This window comes from Egretta garzetta, unplaced genomic scaffold (genome assembly GCF_000687185.1).
Source record: "Egretta garzetta isolate BGI_Z169 unplaced genomic scaffold, ASM68718v1 scaffold8, whole genome shotgun sequence".
In the NCBI taxonomy this organism is placed as follows: Eukaryota; Metazoa; Chordata; class Aves; order Pelecaniformes; family Ardeidae; genus Egretta; species Egretta garzetta.
In genome coordinates this window covers 801,732-822,262 of record NW_009260407.1, presented here as the reverse complement: position 1 = coordinate 822,262, position 20,531 = coordinate 801,732, and the positions used below count along the sequence as shown (strand labels likewise).

Sequence of the window (20,531 nt, the reverse complement as noted above, 5' to 3'; positions counted from 1 at the left end):
ATACCTGCAGCAGGTCTCTGTTCAATTATTTTCAAGATCTGTAAAAAGCTGCCATAGAAAGACTTCAAAAAAAAAAAAAATAGCAATACAGTCCCATCTAGGGGAAGAGAACTGCTTTTCTATAACTCTTTTTTTTTTCCTCCCACACTGGACAATACTGGCGGGCTGAGATTTAACCAGAGATGGGCTCCTTTTACAAGATTGCTTATATAAAGCGAAGATAACGCCAGCAGGGTTCATTTGAAAGAGGACATCTTGGGAAGAACCGACAGCGCAGCTATTGGAATAAGACCGGAATGAAAATCTGAAATACTTAGCCTCTTCCTGTCTCGTAGGTATTATACTTAATTTCTTGTAGAATGCATAGGATTATAATTAGAAGGAATTGTCACTGAAATGTACTGTATGAGCATTTATAAATATATATTTTTGAATAGAGGCTGAGTGAAAATTTTGGAATGAATTCTTTTCGTTGGAAATACTTAATCAGGAAGATTTTTTTTTTCTTTACCTAAATGATATTTGTTACTCCTGACAGTCTGCTCAGTGCTGTGTATATGAGGGCAGACACTGAAGAGACCCTACAAAGGGAAAATATGAGAACTCCAGTCCCAATCCCACAGGCTGTACATGCTTCTCCCTGTGGGAAACAGCTTGCAGGTTTGAGGCCTGAAGTGGAAATGTAAATTACTGCTATTTATGTTTTCCTGAAAACTCATCATTTAGCGGTAAAGGAGAAAATGCGTTAATTTACCATACCTGAGCTACATGAAGTTAAGATTATATACGTGAGGACAGCCATCACCACAGAGAACAGTTTCAGCATTACATTTATAAGCACAATATGTATGTTATTGCATCGTATTTCTTCTGGTGGTTTCTATTCTCTTTTTGCAGATCCTATTGTTGCAGTTTCATTTGCTTATACTAACACTTTAGGTTTAGACTCTTTACAACAAGAAAGAACTAGAATAATTCAAAGCCGCCACTAAACTGAAATAGTAAAATTGTCACAATAGTGACCCAGTGATAATAATGGTCTTGGAAATATTGATCATGTCGATGTAATTAAGTTGGGCAACAGAGTATCAGTAATGTTATTTGTTTCTCTCTGCAAGAAGAGCGGGTTTAACAGTAGCTATAGTTTTGGTTCTGCAGCCAATGCATTTTTTTTTAACTTCTGATTTTAAAGACAATTTCAGCTTTTATTCCCTGTGTCCTCAGATCATTGCAAGAAATGGTGACTCTTACTATTTATCTGCTGGTCGTCTTGGCTCAAGCTTTTGCGGGGCCTTGCAATCCAAATAAAGCAGGTAAAATAATTTAAGTCTCCTGTGATGTTCTCTTGTAATTAAGCTGCCGAAGGGGTTGGGGTTTTTTCTATTTAAAATTGGAAAGTTTTTTCTTCAGAAACTTAAACTGTGGATTCTGGAGAGCTAATCCTTACATTTCTTTTATTGATCTGCTTTCAGCTAGCACAGTAAAGCAAGCGCCGCTGAAGTCCTAGCCCCACAGAGAGTTAGGCATACACTTAACTCTGTGGAATAATCCTAGTGCAATAAAGTTAAGCACAAGCAGAATTCAGGGATAAATGGCAAAGAAACCAACAACGATTAGATATTATCCGCAACAGCACAGGCTAGATGCAGCAGATCTTTGCTGCCCAAGCTGGGCTTTGGTCCCACTGACTGCAATCAGATGGCTTGTGGTGAATGAATGCGCTGGGCTCAACTCCTGAACCATGCTGCTATATTAAACAAGAAAAACCAAAAATCATTGAAGCTAAAGCCCTAATTGCACACTGATTTCTGCCTAGAGACTCAAATCATCTGGTGCCAGACAGGCCTGTAATGTAGAATTCACGACAATTAAGAAAGTCTTTGCTTGGTACGTGCGTGACTGCTGTCAGACTACTGCCAGTCACTTCATGGCATATCTTAAGTATTTGGCCCACTAGCCATTTATTTCAGTACCTTTGTTTGCATGAGCAGTTTCTCAGGTATTTTCACAGCTGTAAAGCTGCCAGAGTTACAAGTCTGACCGTCCAACATGAGCCGAATCAGCCTGCATGTGCTGAAGGCTGGTTGACCAGAAAGGAGCGAGCTGTTAAGGTCCCTATTTGACTTTCCCTGAGTAATCCCTAACCCTCTGCAGACCTGGAAGGGCTGCAAATTCAGGCTTTTATCATAAAAATGAGTGTGTCAAGGGCTTTAAAAGAAATAACTGAATAATTCCAGGTAAGGTGTCTTTTTTCTGACTGTAGTAATTGGAAGTCTTTCTCAATTTTCAGGTCACTAATGGTTAGTCAATATTTGCCCTTTAAGTTCCCATCAGACATTCAAATTCGCACTGCCTGATTCTCTTTGAAAAATGTCCAATTCTGCTATCATGAAGCAATCAGCCTGTAAGTTTTGATGTTCTGTATTCGTGGTTGTATTAACCACCACCACATTTGGAAACATATTGCACTGCTATTACCAGTCACCGTTAACAAGGCAAGGATTTTGGTTCATTTACTCTTGCTATTAACAGGGCTAGGCTTTTCAGTTCATTTATTATTGCCATTAATAGTTCTAGGCTTTTAGGTTCATTTTCAGATCTCAGCTTTTAACCTGAGAATTCTAAAAATTCAGTTTGCGCTGGCACTGCAATGCCAGTGCAAGGAGAGAAAGGGCAGAGTACGTATCGTGGCCTAGATCTAACACCGCTGCAGAAAGGTGCACATCCACTGAAGCCTGACAAAAAAACTTCCCCCATATTATTCTTACAGAGTCAGTGGTTTTACAGAAGCCAGCTCTTGCAGCATAATCTGCCAGATTTCAGTGCAGCAATTTTTCACTTCAGGTTTCTCAGCAGTGTCTCTGCTCCTCAATCAACTGTTCCAGAAAGAAAAAAATTTTTATATGAAGTTCTGCATTGATTAGAAGGCAAAGGCCAAACTCTTCCACAGAGGACAGAATTTAACAACCCAAAGGTCAGTTTTGTGTAGCAAAAGCTGCTCACATTAGGGGACCTTCCAGCACACACCCCTGCTCACAGAAGTTTAATCCCAATGGAAAGTAGGTGTGCAGACCTGCCTCTTTGAAAGAAAACCACCACTGAATATCACTCTAGATGTATTCTTTTCCTTTCAGATGTAATTCTGGTGTACTGCTATCCTAAAACCATCATCACCAAAATTCCGGAGTGTCCTTACGGATGGGAGGTTAATCAGCTGGCACTTGGAGGCATTTGCTACAATGGGATCCACGATTCAGGATATTACCAATTCACAATTCCCGACTTGTCACCTAAAAACAAATCATACTGTGGGACACAGTCAGAGGTAAGACTGCCAAGGTCACCATTGCTGAGCTGGACTCACTTGAGAGAGTCCCGTTTGCTTCAGCTTGGAGTCGGATTTAAGCATTGATGGGAAGAGGAGGCAAACTCCAGTGTTGGGGAGAAGGAAGAATCAAATAGAAGCAAAATACTCGCAGGCCTAGTGATATCAGTCTGTGTGTTAGTTGCCCGTTTGCACCTGTATTACACAGAACATATATATAGTAAGGCACATACATAGGCAGCACAGCATATAAAGGGCTACAAAGCCATGTTTCCTTGGGGATGGTGTTTTGTCACCAGATAGACTCTTCATGTTTCAAAGTATGAAGTTATTCTTGATGTCTCAAAGCCTCAGCGCCGCCGACATTTCTTTGTCTTGCCACCCACAGTTTAAGAACCCCATTTATCATTTCTACAACTCCATCGTCTCCAATGACTCCTCGGTAATCGTGAAGAGCCAGCCTGTGAATTACTCATTCGCCTGCACGTACAATGCCAACTACCTGGTGAACCAGGCTGCCTTTGACCAAAGGTACGTCCTCTTCTGGGAGTGCACCTCACCCCGTTTTCAGCACCACATCTCACTCATACAGAAACTTTGTTATGTCCCCAGGGTGGCCACCATCCATGTGAAGAATGGAAGCTCCGGCTCATTTGAAAGTCAGTTGTCCCTCAACTTCTACTCTGTAAGTGCTCTTTGCCACCCACCTTTTCACCTTCCACAGGATTCCAGCCTAAGAGCTGGAAAAAAAGGGCTGCTCCTCCTGACTTCAAGTGTCACGGAGCACATTACTAGCCCGGAACAGACAATTACAGGGGGGGGTTTGCAGGGGTCCTTGTTTCTGCTGATTAACAGAGCCAGCACATGCCAACTCTTCTTTTAATCTTTCCAAATCAGGCAGATTTTTCTGCCGAGAGGTGAATTTCTAATGTGCTGACAGGTTCAATAAGAAAAAGCAAAACTTGTTTGCAGTCCCACTCAAAGAGCAATATGCATCTGCAGGCGCTGCTGCTATAACGTAGTCGCTGTAGATACAGCAAAGCTCCATGCGTTTCTCTGGCCGTTTGCTTCCTGATCCTCTCACCCAACAGGTATTTCATGTTCCCCAGTGATCTTTAGGTCATGCTGGAATTTTGTTTCCAACAAAACATCACCCCTGTACATCAGGCCAATCTCTTGAAATATGCCTCTCCTCCCCACAGCTCCGCTGCGCTGCTGGAGCAGCCAGCTCCTGATCCTGCTGTCTTTTTTTCCACCAAAGCACAGTCAAAAGCACGAAAGCTGCCTCTCTATTTTAGCAGAGCTAGAAAAAACACAACTAATAACATACTACGTTACATTTATAGGCCAGGTAGAGGGAGCATTTAGCACAAGGTATCCGATGTAAATCTCTCCCCTCACACTCTGCATTTTGGGTACCAATTGATCGCTAAACATTTTGGCAGCCTTGGGATTCCAATTGAAAACCCACGTGGTCTTTTTTTCTGATATATGGCACACTGGTAGTATACACTGGCAAGGTCCCAGGAGGTACCACACTGCTCCTGTCAACTCCTGACAGAACGGCTGCAAAAACAAATGATGGACGGTGAGCAATGGAGCTCTGGTACCTTTTTTTAATTTTTTTTTCTCCCTCAAAATGACTCTTTTGTTCTCATGGCCGTGGGGCTCCCGGGAGTCAAGGAGAGAGCGGCTGAACTGATACCAATACATGTTCCCACTGAGCACAAGTACAGAACAAGCTCAGAAAGCTAATAGACCAGTCCTTTGCTATTTTGCTCACATTTTCACTAGGGAGAAAAGGTTAATTTCAATGAAATGGTTTTTATTGTGGTTTTTTATTTTTTCCTGGCAAAATGGAAAGAAAAGATTTATTTTGCCTTGCTACTCATCTCTGCTGCTGCCTGGCACAGCCCCCTGCCCCCAGTGCTGCATGCGCCCGTGTCCTGGCCCAGACGTAGCACCCAAGCTGCAGTGTCACCCAGCGGAACCCCTTCAGTCCCACCTGCCCTTTGGCCCATGACACACGATTAACAGCAAAGGACAGCGATGCAGCATGAGGGGTTGGAGCCTGAATGGAAATCAGGCCTTCAACACTGAAACCTGCTGTGAAAAAAAAAGCGTGATAGTACCCTAAAACAGTGTAGAGCAATAGAGTTTGGAAAAAGCAGCACTATGCCAGGTTCAACTCATTTTAGCACAAGGACTGATAAGGGTTTTGTAACAGTACTTCTGCCAGTTCCCTCCTTCAGGAGAAATCTTTGGTTAAATGAGAATTTCTCGGGGCACTTAACAGCCATGGATCACTAATCTAAACACAGCCTAGGGCCTTAACTTCAGTGCCTCCAATCTACCAGGTGTTGCAGTGGGAATACCATAGTGCCCCAGAGCCACCTCACCATTTAGGTGAGAAAAGGTACAGAAGAAAATCAGTACCAGGGAACTGAGCAAACACATCAGGGAAAGATAGTCCAACAGCTCCAGAACTATCTATACCTGAATCCTGCTGTGTAGATTTAAGTAAACCAATGCTATGACTAAACATGTTACTCTCTATATAGTTCTGGTGCTAGCTTCGTTATGATCTTATGCAATAAAAAGCAGTGGGGTTTAAGGCAAGTACTTCAGAGTATTTCTAACCAAACATTTTCACCTCAGCACCACACACTGCACTGCTTTGAGCAGGCTGGCTTTTTAGTGGATGAATGACCAGAACTGGTAGAGCTCTTTCTGCACACTCGTGCCCTCTCAGCTCCCACCACGCTGGCCACCACAAATATAAATCATGAAGCACTGAACCTTTGCGTATGGGCACATGACTTCTGCTTGTCTTCATTTCCTTTCCTCCGTGCATGGCCATTTCCCAATCCCATTCCCATTCCATACCGTCCAGTCTCTCACTCCCACCAGCTTCCCCCATCACCTCTTGTGTACCAGAAGCAGCAGCAAGCTTGCTTCCTACCCGTGCTAACATACCTAACACATACCACAACCCAAATAGCATCAAATTCTGGCACTTACTGTTATTATAAACCAAACATTAACAAAAAGATTTTTAAACACCATCTGGGCTTGCAATAGTCCTGGTACTAGGTATAGAGTTTGGAGCTTGCAGGTATGAAGAACCCAGACTTTTGCAGTCCATCTCCAGTGCTGCCTTTGCTTTGCATGTTACTAGTAACGTACGATGTCTTTCTCTTTGCCTTTCAAAGAATGCCAAGTTTTCAAGTATAAAAGAAGCCCCTTTCATCGTTGAAACATCAGAAATTGGGTCTGACATATTTGCTGGAGTGGAAGCTAAAGGCTTAAGTGACAGGTAGGCAAGGGAAGGAGTAATAATTAATAAATTGGCAATCGGGACATTCCTTGCCAATCTTGGGTTTGTGTCTTCCCAGGTTCAAAGTTGTTCTCAACAACTGCTGGGCAACTCCCTCCTCAGAGTACTTCTACCAGATCCACTGGCCTCTGATCACCAAGGGGTAGGTGCTGGTGGGACACAGAGAACCTCTGCCCAGACCAGCCCCAAGGATGACAGAAAGGTGGGGGCTGAGGCGATGAAAGGGCAAAAGAGAAGCTGGCCCACAGCAGGGCAAATGCATCCATCAGACTGTGACCTCAGGAGATGTTTCACTGAAGCCATGTAGGCTCTGACACTGCTTCTCCATGCACAACGCAGGTGTGCCACGGACAACTCCATCCTTGTGCATGAGAATGGGAAAACGAGCCGGGCAACGTTCCAGTTCAATGCTTTCCGCTTCCGTAACATCCCCAAGCTGTCCAAGGTCTGGCTGCACTGCGAGACACACGTCTGTGACAGCGAGAAGTTCTCCTGCCCGGTGGTAAGGCCTCCCTCCCAGAGAAACATACAGTGCTAAGTTCAGACAGAGGATGTCAAGACCTTCCTGAGGGCACGTCGGGTGCAGAGCCAGCGCCAGAGCTTTCAGTAGATGGAGACACCGCCATGCGTGAGCCTGAGTGGCCAGCTGTGCACCCCGACCCCTGTCAGGCCACAGGGGCTGTATGCAACATTGGGCAACTTATTTAAATGTATTGAGAAATAACGTAGCACTTGAAAAACTCAGTTCTTGTCAATAGCCCAGACTGCAGTCCTGTCTGACAAACAGCTACAGTTAAACACAAGCCTGGAAAAAAGGAGAAAGTAGAGCTTTTTCCATTTTACCAAATATCTTGGTGCTGAGGGTGCCCTGGGGGCAGCGGGAGAACCTGGCTCAAAGTTCACCACTAGTCAAATGAAACCTCTTCCAGGGAAGTCCTCTCTGCTGTCCTGCAGTAAGTTACTGCTCTTGCAGCCATCCTGTTCTGCATGAAATGCATAAATCGTCACTGGAGCAGGAACTGAGGTTGAAGAGGTTTCTGTGACCGTAGGTGGGAATGAGGTCAGTGTCCTATCCAGGCATGTTATTTAGCATGGGGAGGTGCATGCTGCTTGCACCAACTGATGCAAGGGTGAGGGTCCCTAAAGTGTCTTTCTTTAAAGACTTCTCTCTCCCTCTTTCACTGAGTCAGAGCTTCGCTGTTTTTTCTCTCATGCAATTAATTTGTCATTGCTATGAAATGAAGCAGAATTTTATTTAACCTGAAATGAAAGCCCAAAATACTCCTTGGCCAACATTACTGATGTTTCAGCAACACATATTTCTTGCTGAAGAAGAGAAAGCATCACTCCTGGTGAAACCAACTTTTCTTTCTAAACCCTTTCTCAGTCCAGGAGCCAAATTAAGACCGTAGTTTATTACCCAGCCTCAGCAACAAGCAGGGGTCACTGATTTCTGCAAAACTTGCAGGTTTGACAAAAATGCATTATTAGAAACTCTAAGTTTCAAAGACAAAAGAGAAAACTCTGGGCTTAGAGTTTGTTGTCTGTTTTTAAAGACTTCTTCAACTTTTTATCCAGCCACAGACAAGGATTAAAGAAAACACAAGCCCAGTTCTCTATCTACCTTTCTGACAGTACTGCCAAACATCTACATCATCTTTCAGGCACAGGGTGGAATTCCCTCCTCACCCTCCAGCATAGGGTAATTGCTTGATCAGGCTCACACATCCCTCGAGTCCACTTCCAACCCAGAAAGGCAGCTGGTGGTCTGCTGCAATTAAGGTTGAACCAAGCTGGGGGTCTATGCTTACAAGCAACTCATAAACAGAATTACCACACCCTGGGTTTGTAAAAAAAAAAAATAAAAAAAAAAAAAAAATGCAGCCCACAGCTGGGGATCTGCAAAGGTCAGAGGACGGACAAGGACCTTTAATCTGTAGAGCACTGCCTCCAACGCAGTCCTTGTAAGCTGTGACAGGCATCATTAGTGCTGGACATGAGATGATCTCTATGGAAGGGATTTGTGCTTCCTCTTTCTACCCAATGGGCAGCAATTATAATTAGCAATAACCAACAACAGAAGCCTTCACAGAGGTCAGGGGGCAAATAGATGGAGCTCAGCTCCCCCCTTCCTTCTGACAGGAGTTTTGTTTAAGGCAGGGTGGAAAGGGCAGCCCACGAGGACCTGTGATTAGCAAGTGGACACCTATCTGGGCTGCTGCCATCTCACAACTGAAAAGAGCACTTACACTGACAGTCACTGGAAGGGCTGTGGCACACCAAAATCCTCAGAAAATGCATTGTAAAGACTCTCCTTGAGTCTCTCCTACACCAAACTCCCCCAATAATTACAGAAAAAAAAAACCCACCCTAGAAAATATGCAGCAATATTGACACAAATTTCATTTCCTTGCTTGGAAACATGAGAAGTGGGGTTGGATTTTTTAATACTTTTTATTTTTTTTGGTGTACCTGGCTTTCTCTCTGCTCTCTTCAGACATGCGACAAACGAAAACAGCGGATGGAACAAACCGGAGGTGTTTTGGTGGCGGAGATCGCTGTACGCAGTAAGTCACTGGGTTTCTGGGGTGCATCTCCCTACGGGAAGCAATGAAGTTGGGAGCCCTCCATGGCTTGCAGCACAGGAGGGAGCGGAGGGAGCAGAAGCCCTCCGGCAGAGCCCTATCCCCCATGGCAGTGGGAGCCTTGAACAGAAGCTGGTCCCCTCCAGGCTCGGGGCTCTGGCAGAAGGGCTCAGTGAAACTCTCCTCATTTACAAAGTGTGTAAGGGCACACATTTGGCATTAACAATAAATGGCCAAGCCACTTACACACCAAGTTAGCAGTGTAAACCCTGCTCACCTGCATCTGACCTCAGCAACAGCCCAGACAAGCTCTGATAGATCGCAGATGCGTGGGAGAGGCGTCAGGCTTAAGAGCAGCAGGAAAGCTTTTCTTTACACTGTGGGTTGGTACTTCAGCATACCCTAACTTCTGTAGGTTAACCCTTCGTGCCTGTCCTTCCTGATACACAAATGGAACTGCCATCAGGTTTCCCCACTATAAAACAATCCCTGTCTCCTCTAACCCCTGCCTCCCGGAGCACTGGGAGTTCTTCCCTGAGCTGTTTTAATTCTGCCGATCCAGTGCATCTTTTGAAACAGGTCCTTGGAACAAGGTATGGCCTAAATCATGTTTTCACTAGAGTCCTTCATACTAATTTATCAACTACATCCACACCAACCTGAAAGCCAATTTAAAACAACAAACACATGTAGAGCAGCGTTATTACAACTTAGTATGTTGCACCAGTAAAACCTGATCAGTTTTAGAAGGTAAAAGAACTGAGGATCCTTTTATAACTTCAGACAGTAAAGCCAAGAGGAAGAAATACCCAGAATTTCAAAATGTGGCACACATTATCTGTTCTGTTTTTACAAAGCATGCTGGTGTACTTTACCCTATTTTAAACATGCCATCCCAACGTTATCCTTTTTTCTCTTATTTTATACAGGCAAAGGTTTATCCAGATTTTACACACTCTCAGGTAAATAGCAAAGCATGACAATGGAAATATCAATCCCAAAGATGGATTTTGAGTGACTCTGTCAACATAAAACCAATAGTTCAAAGAGTGAGCTCAAAAATCTAGTAAATTTGACAGAAAGGGAAATATTTGAAAATCAAATTCCGTTGCTCAACATTATAGACTTTCTTTTCCTCCTTTTTGACACATCTCTCACTCTAGACAGTAAAATCATACCAATAACTCCCAATACTGAACATTACTTTCTCTTATTTTTGCACCCTCTTCCCAAAAAGGGTTTCGCTGCATTAACAGAGATGCCTGAAAGCATTTCTATTTGGAGAGGGTTTGAAAAAGGCCTTTCAAAGCGTATTTGTTAAAATTTGACATGGTGACAGAGCCACATTAGGGGCACGCAGTTGAGTTGAAGGGGATGGGAAGAGAAAACGGAAAGGAGCTGACAGGGAAGTACTCACATTTAATCTGTTTCTCTCGCAGATATCATCTTCCACCTATTCTTTGTGATTGGATTTTGTGCTGTTTTATTATAAAACACAGCCCAGCTGTGTTTCTCAACTTTTCCCAATCCTGTTTGGACCTGGACTTCTTTACTAAAGATGTTTATTTTACAGAGGAAAAATGAAACTCACAGAAAAATTCTTGTGCACCATTTTACCAGATAAATAAAACATTCCACAAGCTTTGTGCCTCAAATACTGGAGAATCCCAAATCAAATTTGCATCTCCCCAGTCTCTGCAGGTGTTTTAAACTAGTGAAAACCCAAGGGTTATGTATTTTACCGATGCCTCCTTTTAAAGAGCTGTGATGCCAACAGTACTTGTTTCTATAAGGAACATAGGGATATGCAAAGTCAGCATTTTTCAATGCCAAATTTACCTTCAGGGTCCCCTTTCCTTGTTAGTCTCAAAGTACCAAAGAGTACCAAACTCCCCTCCAGGCCTGGTCTTGCAAGGTCCTAGCTTGATCTGTGAAGCCTTTGAACAAGACAAAAACTAATCTAACATGTCAAGGATGGGAGAAAAGGATGCTTTTTATGTAGCAATAGTTAAAAGGTCCTCAGAAATAATTACCTGATGTTTCTTTCCTGCACCTCGGCATTGTCAGTATGGATTGGTTAGGTTGGGTAGAGTAGGACACGTGCTGCAGTAGGTACAGTGCTGTCAGGAGTAGGACATCTTACTGACTAGGCAGGCTGAGAGCTAGATAGCTGAGTGGTGTGGATCCAAATTAAGCACATCTGGGGCTGGAAAACAAGCTAACGAGCTTTACCCTTCCCTGAGGACACAGCTGATGTCAGATACACAGGGTCTGGGTGTTAGCTCTGTACCTGAGTAACAGCAGTTCTTAAACAGCAAGAAGAAATCACTAGAAAGGGAAACCATGATTTCCAAATAGCAGGAAATATCAGGACATGAAACAATTTCCCAGCGAGAGTGATGGTAGGTTCCTTACTTCCAGTAATTACTAAAACAATATTGAACAAAACTCTTGAAAGTGTAAGAGACATTCCTAGACCTTCTCCATGAAACTCCCAGGATCCTAAATGTGAAAGAGAGAAGAATGACTACAGCTGTTACGCTTCCCATTAATGAACACATGTGGGTGTACACAAAAATTGAATTTTTGCTATTGTTTGTGCAGGGGAAACGTCCTGAATAATTCTGTTAAATTAAGGATTTTAATCTCCCTGTTATTTGTGAAACCTCATTGTTATGAAGATTAATGCATGGCTAGAACATGCATACATTACGGCCAGTTTTCAAATATACACAGATCCTCCTGACCTATTTGCTCTATTTCCTCCTCTAGGTGTAATCTCAGTCCATACGTATTTATAAGTCAGTGAGTAAAGTAGAGCTGCTTAGAAGACGAAATCACAGCAGATAGCATCCAGCCTGACAGCCAGCAGAAAAAGGGTCCGTTGCAATGGCATGCATTTAGCCACGACACACAACAGAGGGCACTCCTTGACAGAATTGTCTGATTTACCAGAGTTACAATCTCGGTCCCTTCAAAGTATTTCTTAGCGGTACAAGTTTCTGAAGCAGAGCAGAGCTATTGGATGGTTCGTGCGCCACAGGCCATTTTGATCAGAGATAATGACCCTCTGCAGCTTTTTCTCCTCCATTTGCTGTTTTGCCTCCCTTTCCCCTTCCCGCCTCCCACTAACACCCCAAGTTTCAACACCTGCCAAGTGGCTTTACCTCTTCAAATCCTTGTCCTTGCCAGATGAGATTAACATACCAGCTTCTTCTCCAAAGCCTGTTTCTTTTGCCTTGCCTTTGCAACAGCCACCGCTCTCCTATCATGGCTATTTTGTGCAGAAAGCCTTGAACTGAGTTTCCTTGGAAGGTTGATTAATTTTCTTCCTAATTATGCAATAAGTGTTGCTTTGGAACAAATCTTGCAGGGTTGCAGCAGCTGTGAAGTGTGCCTGCAAATTCCCAGGCCACCTCCCTGCCCGCCGTGGGATGGAGCCCCTGGGCCCACATATCTCCTGCGTGCCTTGCTGTACTGAGCGGGGCTCAAGCAGCCAGCGAGCCGTGGCTGCAGGATGGGCAAAACCCTGCTACCAGTCCAAGTCTGGATCATGACCTCCCTACAGTCCAGAAACAGTTTACTGCTGAAAACAAACAAAAACCCCACAACTGGGCTACAAAAATGGTCCGAAGGCTGGAGCACCTCTCCTATGAGGCCAGGCTGAGAGAGTTGAGGTTGTTCAGCCTGGAGAAGAGAAGGTTGTGGGGAGACCTGACTGCGGCCTTTCTGTACCTAAAGGGGGCCTATAGGAAAGATGGGGACAATCTTTTTAGCAGGGCTGGTTGTGACAGGACAAGGGGTAATGGTTTTAAACTAAAACAGGGTAGATTTATACCAGATATAAGGAAGAAATTCTTTACAATGAGGGTGGTGAAACACTGGAACAGGTTGCCCAGGGATGTAGTGGAGGCCCCATCCCTGGAAACATTCAAGGCCAGGTTGGACGGGGCTGTGAGCAACCTGATCTAGTTAGCGGTGTCCCTGCTCACTGCAGGGGGGTTGGGCTAGATGACCTCTAAAGGTCCCTTCCAACCCAAAGCATTCTATGATTCTATGATTGTAACTGAAAAACAGCTCCTGGAGGTGACTGTGAAAATGTCTATCTGCCAGAGAAGGCAGCAACGTATGAACAGGTTTCAGCTCCAGAATTACTGTTCCTTAAGAAAGCACAAGTTGCCCACCCTAAACAGTAGCTTGCATAAAAACATATGGACTATAATTCACCTTAATTTTTCCTAATCTGAATATGGCTGATCACTATTTATTCTACTAAATACTATTTATGTTGCCAGTATCAGAAAATGCAGTGATTGCAAAAGCTTTTAACACAAGCTGAAGCTTGGTAGACTTCATTTTGGATGCACTATAAAGATGAGCCTTTTTCAGCTGGTGGGGCATGAAGATGCTCGCCTTGATCTCTGCAGCTGAAAGTCCAACTCAAGGCTGGTCATGGAAACAGAGGGAAAGGAAGGTTAGGTACAGGGGACACAGTTCTGTTTGGAACCCCAAATTTGTTTTCCCAAAGGTTACAGTTCGTTTTGTCCCAATTCTTCCTCCTATTTGGATGAACCCTAGCGAGGCATGAGTTTTTACATGCTTTCCTTCTCATGGTTTGGCATGGCAATGCTGAAGCACAAGGCCACTGAGGTCATGGCAAGAAGCAGGAGAGAAATGAACACACACAGGTGCCGAGACGATAACAACACTGGTTGCAGCACAGTATCACTAGTGCAGTGACACACATTTACACAATGTTTTGTTCATTAAATATAGGTCACTTCTCACTTGCAAATGGTAAACACCATAAACCTGTGTGGCCTTTGTTTGACAATCACTGCAGATGCAAACAGTGATTAAAAAGGGGCAACAGAAACTTCTAACAAAAGAGTGAGTCAGACCTAACACAAAATCCTCAGAAGTACAAACCAGCAAGCATGCCACCTATGCAAGCTGGTACTTTCCACGCTTGATGCTCTGTATTTAGTGTCCCCAAACAAGCAGTGCTGTGGCAGTGTGATTCCTTCCGCCCCTGCCACCCCAGGTCCAACAGTGAAAAAGAAGGAGCAGGCTCCCAAGTCAGACAGAATTATAGTCAAGCATTATGCCTTATATCCTGTGCTGGGATCCCACAATTTCAAATCCGAAGTTGAGAATGTGTCCTCAGTAGCTGGTTATCAGAGGACACGCAACTGATTCTGCCGCAGAGATATCAGACTAGGTCTGATCCGATATGCCCACCTAGTGCTAGCTCAGCCCTGGAAAGAGGGAAGCCACACCAGGGCCGCAAGCCTTTCTGTAGGGGGAAGCTCAGCTCAGTAGCACGCTGAGGTAAACATTGGATATGCTGCCAGAATTGGCAATATATTACACAATATCAACACAGGCAACGTCTCAGATCCAGGGAGCACGTATAGAAACTCCCCATCTTAATCCTAATTTAAGCACCAGCTTCATCTCTTTATTCCATAATTCCATGACATTTTGTTTAAATGTCCCAGTCAGGGACAAGGAAAAACCCTGCTTATCTCAGAATAGTATCGTAAGAGCCATGACTCGATACATACAAAACACATCATAGAAGTACATAGCCTGTCTTAGGAGTGAACCTCCTTGCTCTGTTCGGAAGATCAAATCTTTCCAAGTTATCTCCATCCAAAGGGCAGCTGTCACTCACAGGTGCAGAGGAAAAAATAGCTATTGATTGATTGGACCCCACAGCCCTTTCATGTAGCGTACCAGTGTGGCCCCGCAAAGGTCATGTCCAGGGGCTTCAGAGAAATAAATAATTCTTGCGGCCAGGCACTCAGGCAGACACCAGTGTCCTGAGCTCTGTCAGGAGCTGCAGAGCACCCTGACACACAAACACCAGCCTGCTTTCCAGTAGATTTTCTTTATTTTGTTGTTACAAGGAAAACCTAGTGCCCACCTGATAGCTTAGCCTGCTTTTTAAAAGCAATTACATTAGACATGTTCCAGTTCTAAATTCTAAGAGAGATGCTGTTAGAATCCCCTGTGCGAAGCCCACCTGCAAGGCAAACAGCTGCTCTGCGGTGCAACCAGTCTCCAGCCTTCCCCCACGGAGCAGCCTGTGCCTCTTCTCATGCTAAATTTTCCCTGCCCGTGGTTCCATCCACATTAACACCCTCCTCCCACAGACTGGGGGTCTCTGGGCATTTACACGCTGAGCCAAAGCATCACTGGGAGGGATCCCACCCCGGTGCAAGGCAGTCTGCCTTGCTGCTTACACTCACTTGCTCTAATTGGAAAATAAAATCAGCATTTTTCTGCTGGGAGCAAACACAGCAACATACATCAACACACCTAAGACACCGACATTCATGATGCATATCATATTGACCTTATTTTAAACAGAAAATTAGGCCACAACAGGTAGCACAGACTTGTCAGTAACATGGCCCTGAAATATGTTTTGAGAAGATCTCGCAGGTTTAAATTGCATTCTGCTTTTCCATAAGCACATTCAGCCCAACTGATGCAGTGCTGCACAACGGGAAGTGGAGCATGTAGATCCCATTCCTTGGTGAGCACTAAAGCTGAGGTCTAACGCTAAAGCAGAGGTCTTATCGCTGTGAAATGTTTGCACAGCACTATAAATTTACACAGTGATTAATAAGCCCCGATAAGAGCATTCTGAGCACTTCTCATTGTCTTCGTGCCCAGCAGTTCTGTGCTAGCACCTTTTAGTGAATACCTCAAAGTACTCTAAAACCAGTAACTGATTAATCTGGAAGACTTCCTCTTCCCTTTACAAACTGAGAAAAACTGAGGCAGAAAGAATGACATGAGCAGGTCACAGTAGGGGGGCACATCAGTTTGGAACTCATTCCAGTAGAGGGGAGTGTTACTGGAGCAACAGGAATAGTCATCAAGGAAAAATATGTAGCTTGATTTTATAATTCTGAGGATGAATTACGAATTGAGAAAACTCGCAAATTTTGCATTTATATTATCTGTGTTGGAAAAAGAAATTCCATATATAAGGAAAACCATGACAACAAATTTAAGGGTCCTCATACCCGATTTATTATGTACCTGCTGACCCACAATAACAAATCACAAGCACCCACAGCAAACATAAGTTAAAACTCAAAGGTTGATTGCCTGGAAGGAAGTTTACACCAACAGGTTTTACCTTAGACTGGTGATAGGTGTGCCACCATGCCTCAGTGGGTGGCAACCCTTACCCTCTGAGGTACCTGGCCCTCCACCCCCAGCTCACAACCAGCCAGACTTGGGCTGTTTACCTGTGTGAAAGCCAATAATGCAGTTTCAGCTTCTCTCTGGGTATATCGAAAGCCTATCTCAAAAGAAATCACAGCACTCAGGAGTTTCACAGACATAATAGCTATTTCTTCGGTGTGGTTGATCCCACTGGGGACAGGTAGGCTGCTCACCACCATATAAGCTTCACCAGTGGTTACTATCTTTAGCAACAAAAAGAGCGCAACCATTCTTATTGCATATCCTAAATGTGGGGTGCAGGGTGCAAATAAATCTGAACCTTCAATCCTGCAGTGACTATTTGCCAAAATGTAAAGAAAAGTGAGAGGAAAAAAACCCAAAAATGTTTTGAAGTTCCTTTATTAATGGTCCTTCACTGGGCTAAATTGAAATTTTATTCAAATTAAAAAAACCCCTTTTTTCCTGGGAGAGATCTTCAACCACTTCACAACTTCCTTTGGCAGATGGGGAAACAAGTTTCCTCCTCACATCCATTAATAGATTATGAAAACACATTTGCTACTAACCTGCTTACTGCAGAGGTCTCTCTCCAAGGCCAGCAAGAAGAGTCACGATGAAAGCTTTTCCATTTGCTCAATAGTCAGAAAGTGCCAAACGCCATGTGTTTTAAGGATGTTATAGAAGAGGCTGTACAGATCACTCAGGAGCCTGACCACTTGAAGAGCATGCTCAGAGAACACAAGTTGCAGCGCCATCAAGCAAAGAGCCACCCTCTCCAGTAAAGCTAGAAAGAAGGAAAAGGGATCATTTCTTTTGTGTCTCTGTTTCTTGTTCTCCTTTTCCTTCATTTACCCTGATTTGTTTTGGAAATAGGCAGAAGTTACTGAAAGCATTTCCAAAACTTCAGTAGGAATCAAGGAAAGTGATGCATGGACATCACTGCCCATCATGCTGACCAGTATTGCCTTCGTATTTCTTCCCCTGCTTCTGATATTCTTTTGCATCCTCCATTGGCTTTTGTTTCTTCATTTCAAGCACGTTAGAGCGACACTTTGGTTAGCAACACATTTGTACAGAGTGTCAGTTAAAAACCCCAGACAACGTTGATGACAAGGGCTCATCTATTTTCCTTTTCTCTGACACCAGCTGCACTAGTCCTTCCAAACGATCAACATATTTTTCCAGTTTGCTCACCATGTTGTCTAAGATCCTAATGTGCCTATTGGGGCATGTACAACGAGGTCACCTTTGTTTATCATCTAGTGCCAAGCAACACAGCGCATTGTATATAGTTTCCAGTAGTTTCCTCCTGGTGGCTGGATTTCATGGCAGGGGGGGAGGGAGAGACTTGTCTGTTCGATAGTCCAGGCCTTTTCATGATAATGTGCCATAGTTTGATCGTGCCTGGGTCCTCCCACAACACGTCTCTGCAGAATCTACATACACTGCTAATTATGTAGATATTTTTTTGCACTAGTTAAAAGGGGTAGTTTGCTGAGGGAAGAAATAATGTTGAAAGAAAATAATTTTCCCATCTGGCATAAATTTAACACTGGCCTCACTGGAGCAGAGTACAGATCCATCGAATTCAAAAGCCTCTCTCTGACAGTAAGCACCAGCAGCTGCTTTACAGAAAGTGCAAAAGCAGCAGAACACGTAGACAGTGAATCTCGGTGTCTCCTATAACAACAACTGTAACCTACAGCTATCTTGCAAGACACAAAGCTGTAGGCTTGCATCCTAGCCAAATTCTACCATAGATCATTATATAATAAAATACTGAAATATTGAAAGGAATAAAATGCAACTACCTGAAAGAAGGGTTTGCAGGGAAGGGAGATCGGGGGCATCTACTTTTTAGCAAGCACAACTGCAGAGGATGAGGCACTTTTATATATTTTATATTTTTACCTTATTTTGAGGCCTTTTACATGTAGCAAGATTAATGCGACCTATTTTGCTTCAAGAAGAGACTACAGCAATGTTTGAAGTGCGTAGGGAGAGTATTGGCCACAGATACAGAAAACTAAACAGGAGGCACTCCATCGCCCGTGACGCCTGAGGCAACCACAGGCTGTATTAAAAAAAAAAGGGGACTAGCTTACTATTTGCCTAATTAACATGACATCTGGTAATCACCTTCATTTCCTGCTCTAAACCACCGAACATTGTTGTTGTGGGCTGTTCAGTAGCTATGAGTTCCCTTCTCTACAGCAGCTGCATTTGAGTGGTGAAGAAGCAACTCCTGCACATTTCACACGGTTTACAAAACACTTTTGATACCTGCCAGGTGAAAGGCACAACCTATTTGTGGTAATAAGCCTTTCACAGGTGAGCAAAACTCACCCTTCATGGCTTGCTTCTCTTGACCACCTCTTCACAGAGAAGAAAATTAGTCTTGGCTCTGTATTTTCATCCCAACAAGCTCTTAACGTGGTGGTGATCCTGTGACTGCACTTCACACACAGTGGGATGGCTGTAGGGGTGAGTCCTTGATTCCGCTGATAAACTCTGAACACAGCAAGCATGATTCATCATGATCCCAGGTCCCCATATGGCTATTCTCATTTTAGTATTACCCATACTTGATTGAAAATGTGTATAACAAGAAAAGGGATGTATCCTTCCTATAAAGGGTTCTAGCTCTCCACTTGGGAAAGCTCCCAGGCTGAGGACTGCATACTACCAGGGAACCAGAAGAAATCAGTTCCAGAACTTACACAAAGAATATCAAACAAGGGGAAATTGTCTTTCAAATGTGCAATGGACAAGAAGATATCATGTGAGTGCTTTAGATACGCTGGAGAGAAAGAGTGGTTGCTGAAACAGATAGAAAACTGACAAGGAATTTTGCTGAGCTGCTTAAAATTTTGGGCATAGTGGAAGTGAAGGGGGCTTGGAAGGGTTCATGTGGTTAGTTTTTTTGGTAACAGAGTTTGCAGTCAGTGATAGGAACTCTATCTAGCATTAGAAATCCAATAAAGGAATTACTAGTAAGCCTAAATAAATTCTATAATCTTGTAGATTATTTATCAAAAGGTCAAAATCCATACAAGCCTTCAAAGATGAAAGCTGACATCTTTAGTTAGCAGATAGATACATTACCCTGCCTATACTCATCTCAGGCATTCTAGGTTTCAATGCAAATACAGTAAATATAGCTCCTTCAGGGTGTAAATATGCACTTCCAAAAAGGATTGTATGAAAAGATAGTCCAGAACAAGCAATATAACAATCTGGCAACACTGGCTTTAGAAATCCTTGCTAGCTCTCTTCTCCTTCCCGCAAACTTTCCCTCCTGGAGGGGATCCTGTTTCCCTCCAGCCTACACAATATCATGGTTCTGCTATAGCTGCATGGCATTGCCCTGTCTACCTTCAGACACCTGCCGGCAGCTCAGGCCACAGGCTGATCTCAGTGCCGATGCCTAAATCCAACCAAGTGGCTCCTAAGAACAGGCCCAGACCCAGCTCACAGACCCAGAACTGATCTGGCTGTAGAAAGAGAATAAAAAGAACAAGTAGGAAACTCAAATGCTAGGAAGGATAGAGCTGTGCCAACAGACCACTGTAGAAGTTTGCCTTAGGAATAAGTTTAAAGTCCTTTAGCCTAAGATAGATCAAAAAAAGATAGGAGAGGGAAAAATGGAGCAGTCATAAGGAGAGGCTCTACAAAAAGTGAATGTTACACCCCAACAACCAGAACTGACCCCAAAACAAGAGCAAACTGGTTCAGGTAACTACAGGGGAACAACCAGGTTAGACATTATGTCTGTTCAGTGTCAGGATGACAATTCTCTTGCTATAATTCTGCCGTTGCAGCTCTCTATTTATGGTCAGATATTAAAAGCAACACAATGCCCCAGGGCACTGTAACTCAGGCACTGAGCATATATCCATGCCCAGGTTTCCATCCCAAGAGTGAAATAAGATCCCCATTCCTAATTGTCACCTGAAGGTTGGGGGTAACTTACCAAGAAGCTGCCCAGTTGTTGGCATTTCTTAACACCTTACAGTTTATAAAAATACCAGAATTAAGATTTTCTTTTGTCAATTATTTCCAGGTACAGGGAAGTGGA

At 43.7% G+C, this 20,531-nt stretch overlaps 1 protein-coding gene across 1 annotated transcript; it reads left to right on the top strand.

Annotated features, from left to right (window-relative positions):
- Positions 1-1,237: 1,237 nt before the first annotated feature.
- TECTB (tectorin beta) lies at positions 1,238-10,739 on the top strand. The gene is made up of 10 exons (XM_035898976.1): positions 1,238-1,313; positions 3,135-3,325; positions 3,714-3,856; positions 3,938-4,010; positions 6,538-6,641; positions 6,721-6,804; positions 7,002-7,164; positions 9,160-9,229; positions 10,177-10,209; positions 10,687-10,739. Exons 1-10 carry the CDS (start codon positions 1,238-1,240, stop codon positions 10,737-10,739), a joined length of 990 nt encoding a protein of 329 aa, XP_035754869.1.
- The last annotated feature ends 9,792 nt before the right edge of the window (positions 10,740-20,531 follow it).

Excerpts from the sequence above, each read along its gene's own strand:
- TECTB (XM_035898976.1), top strand. The coding sequence starts at position 1,238 with ATGGTGACTCTTACTATTTATCTGCTGGTCGTCTTGGCTCAAGCTTTT. Across the intron at positions 4,011-6,537 it reads TGTCCCTCAACTTCTACTCT|AATGCCAAGTTTTCAAGTAT; the intron begins GTAAGTGCTCTT and ends TGCCTTTCAAAG. Across the intron at positions 6,805-7,001 it reads TGGCCTCTGATCACCAAGGG|GTGTGCCACGGACAACTCCA; the intron begins GTAGGTGCTGGT and ends TGCACAACGCAG.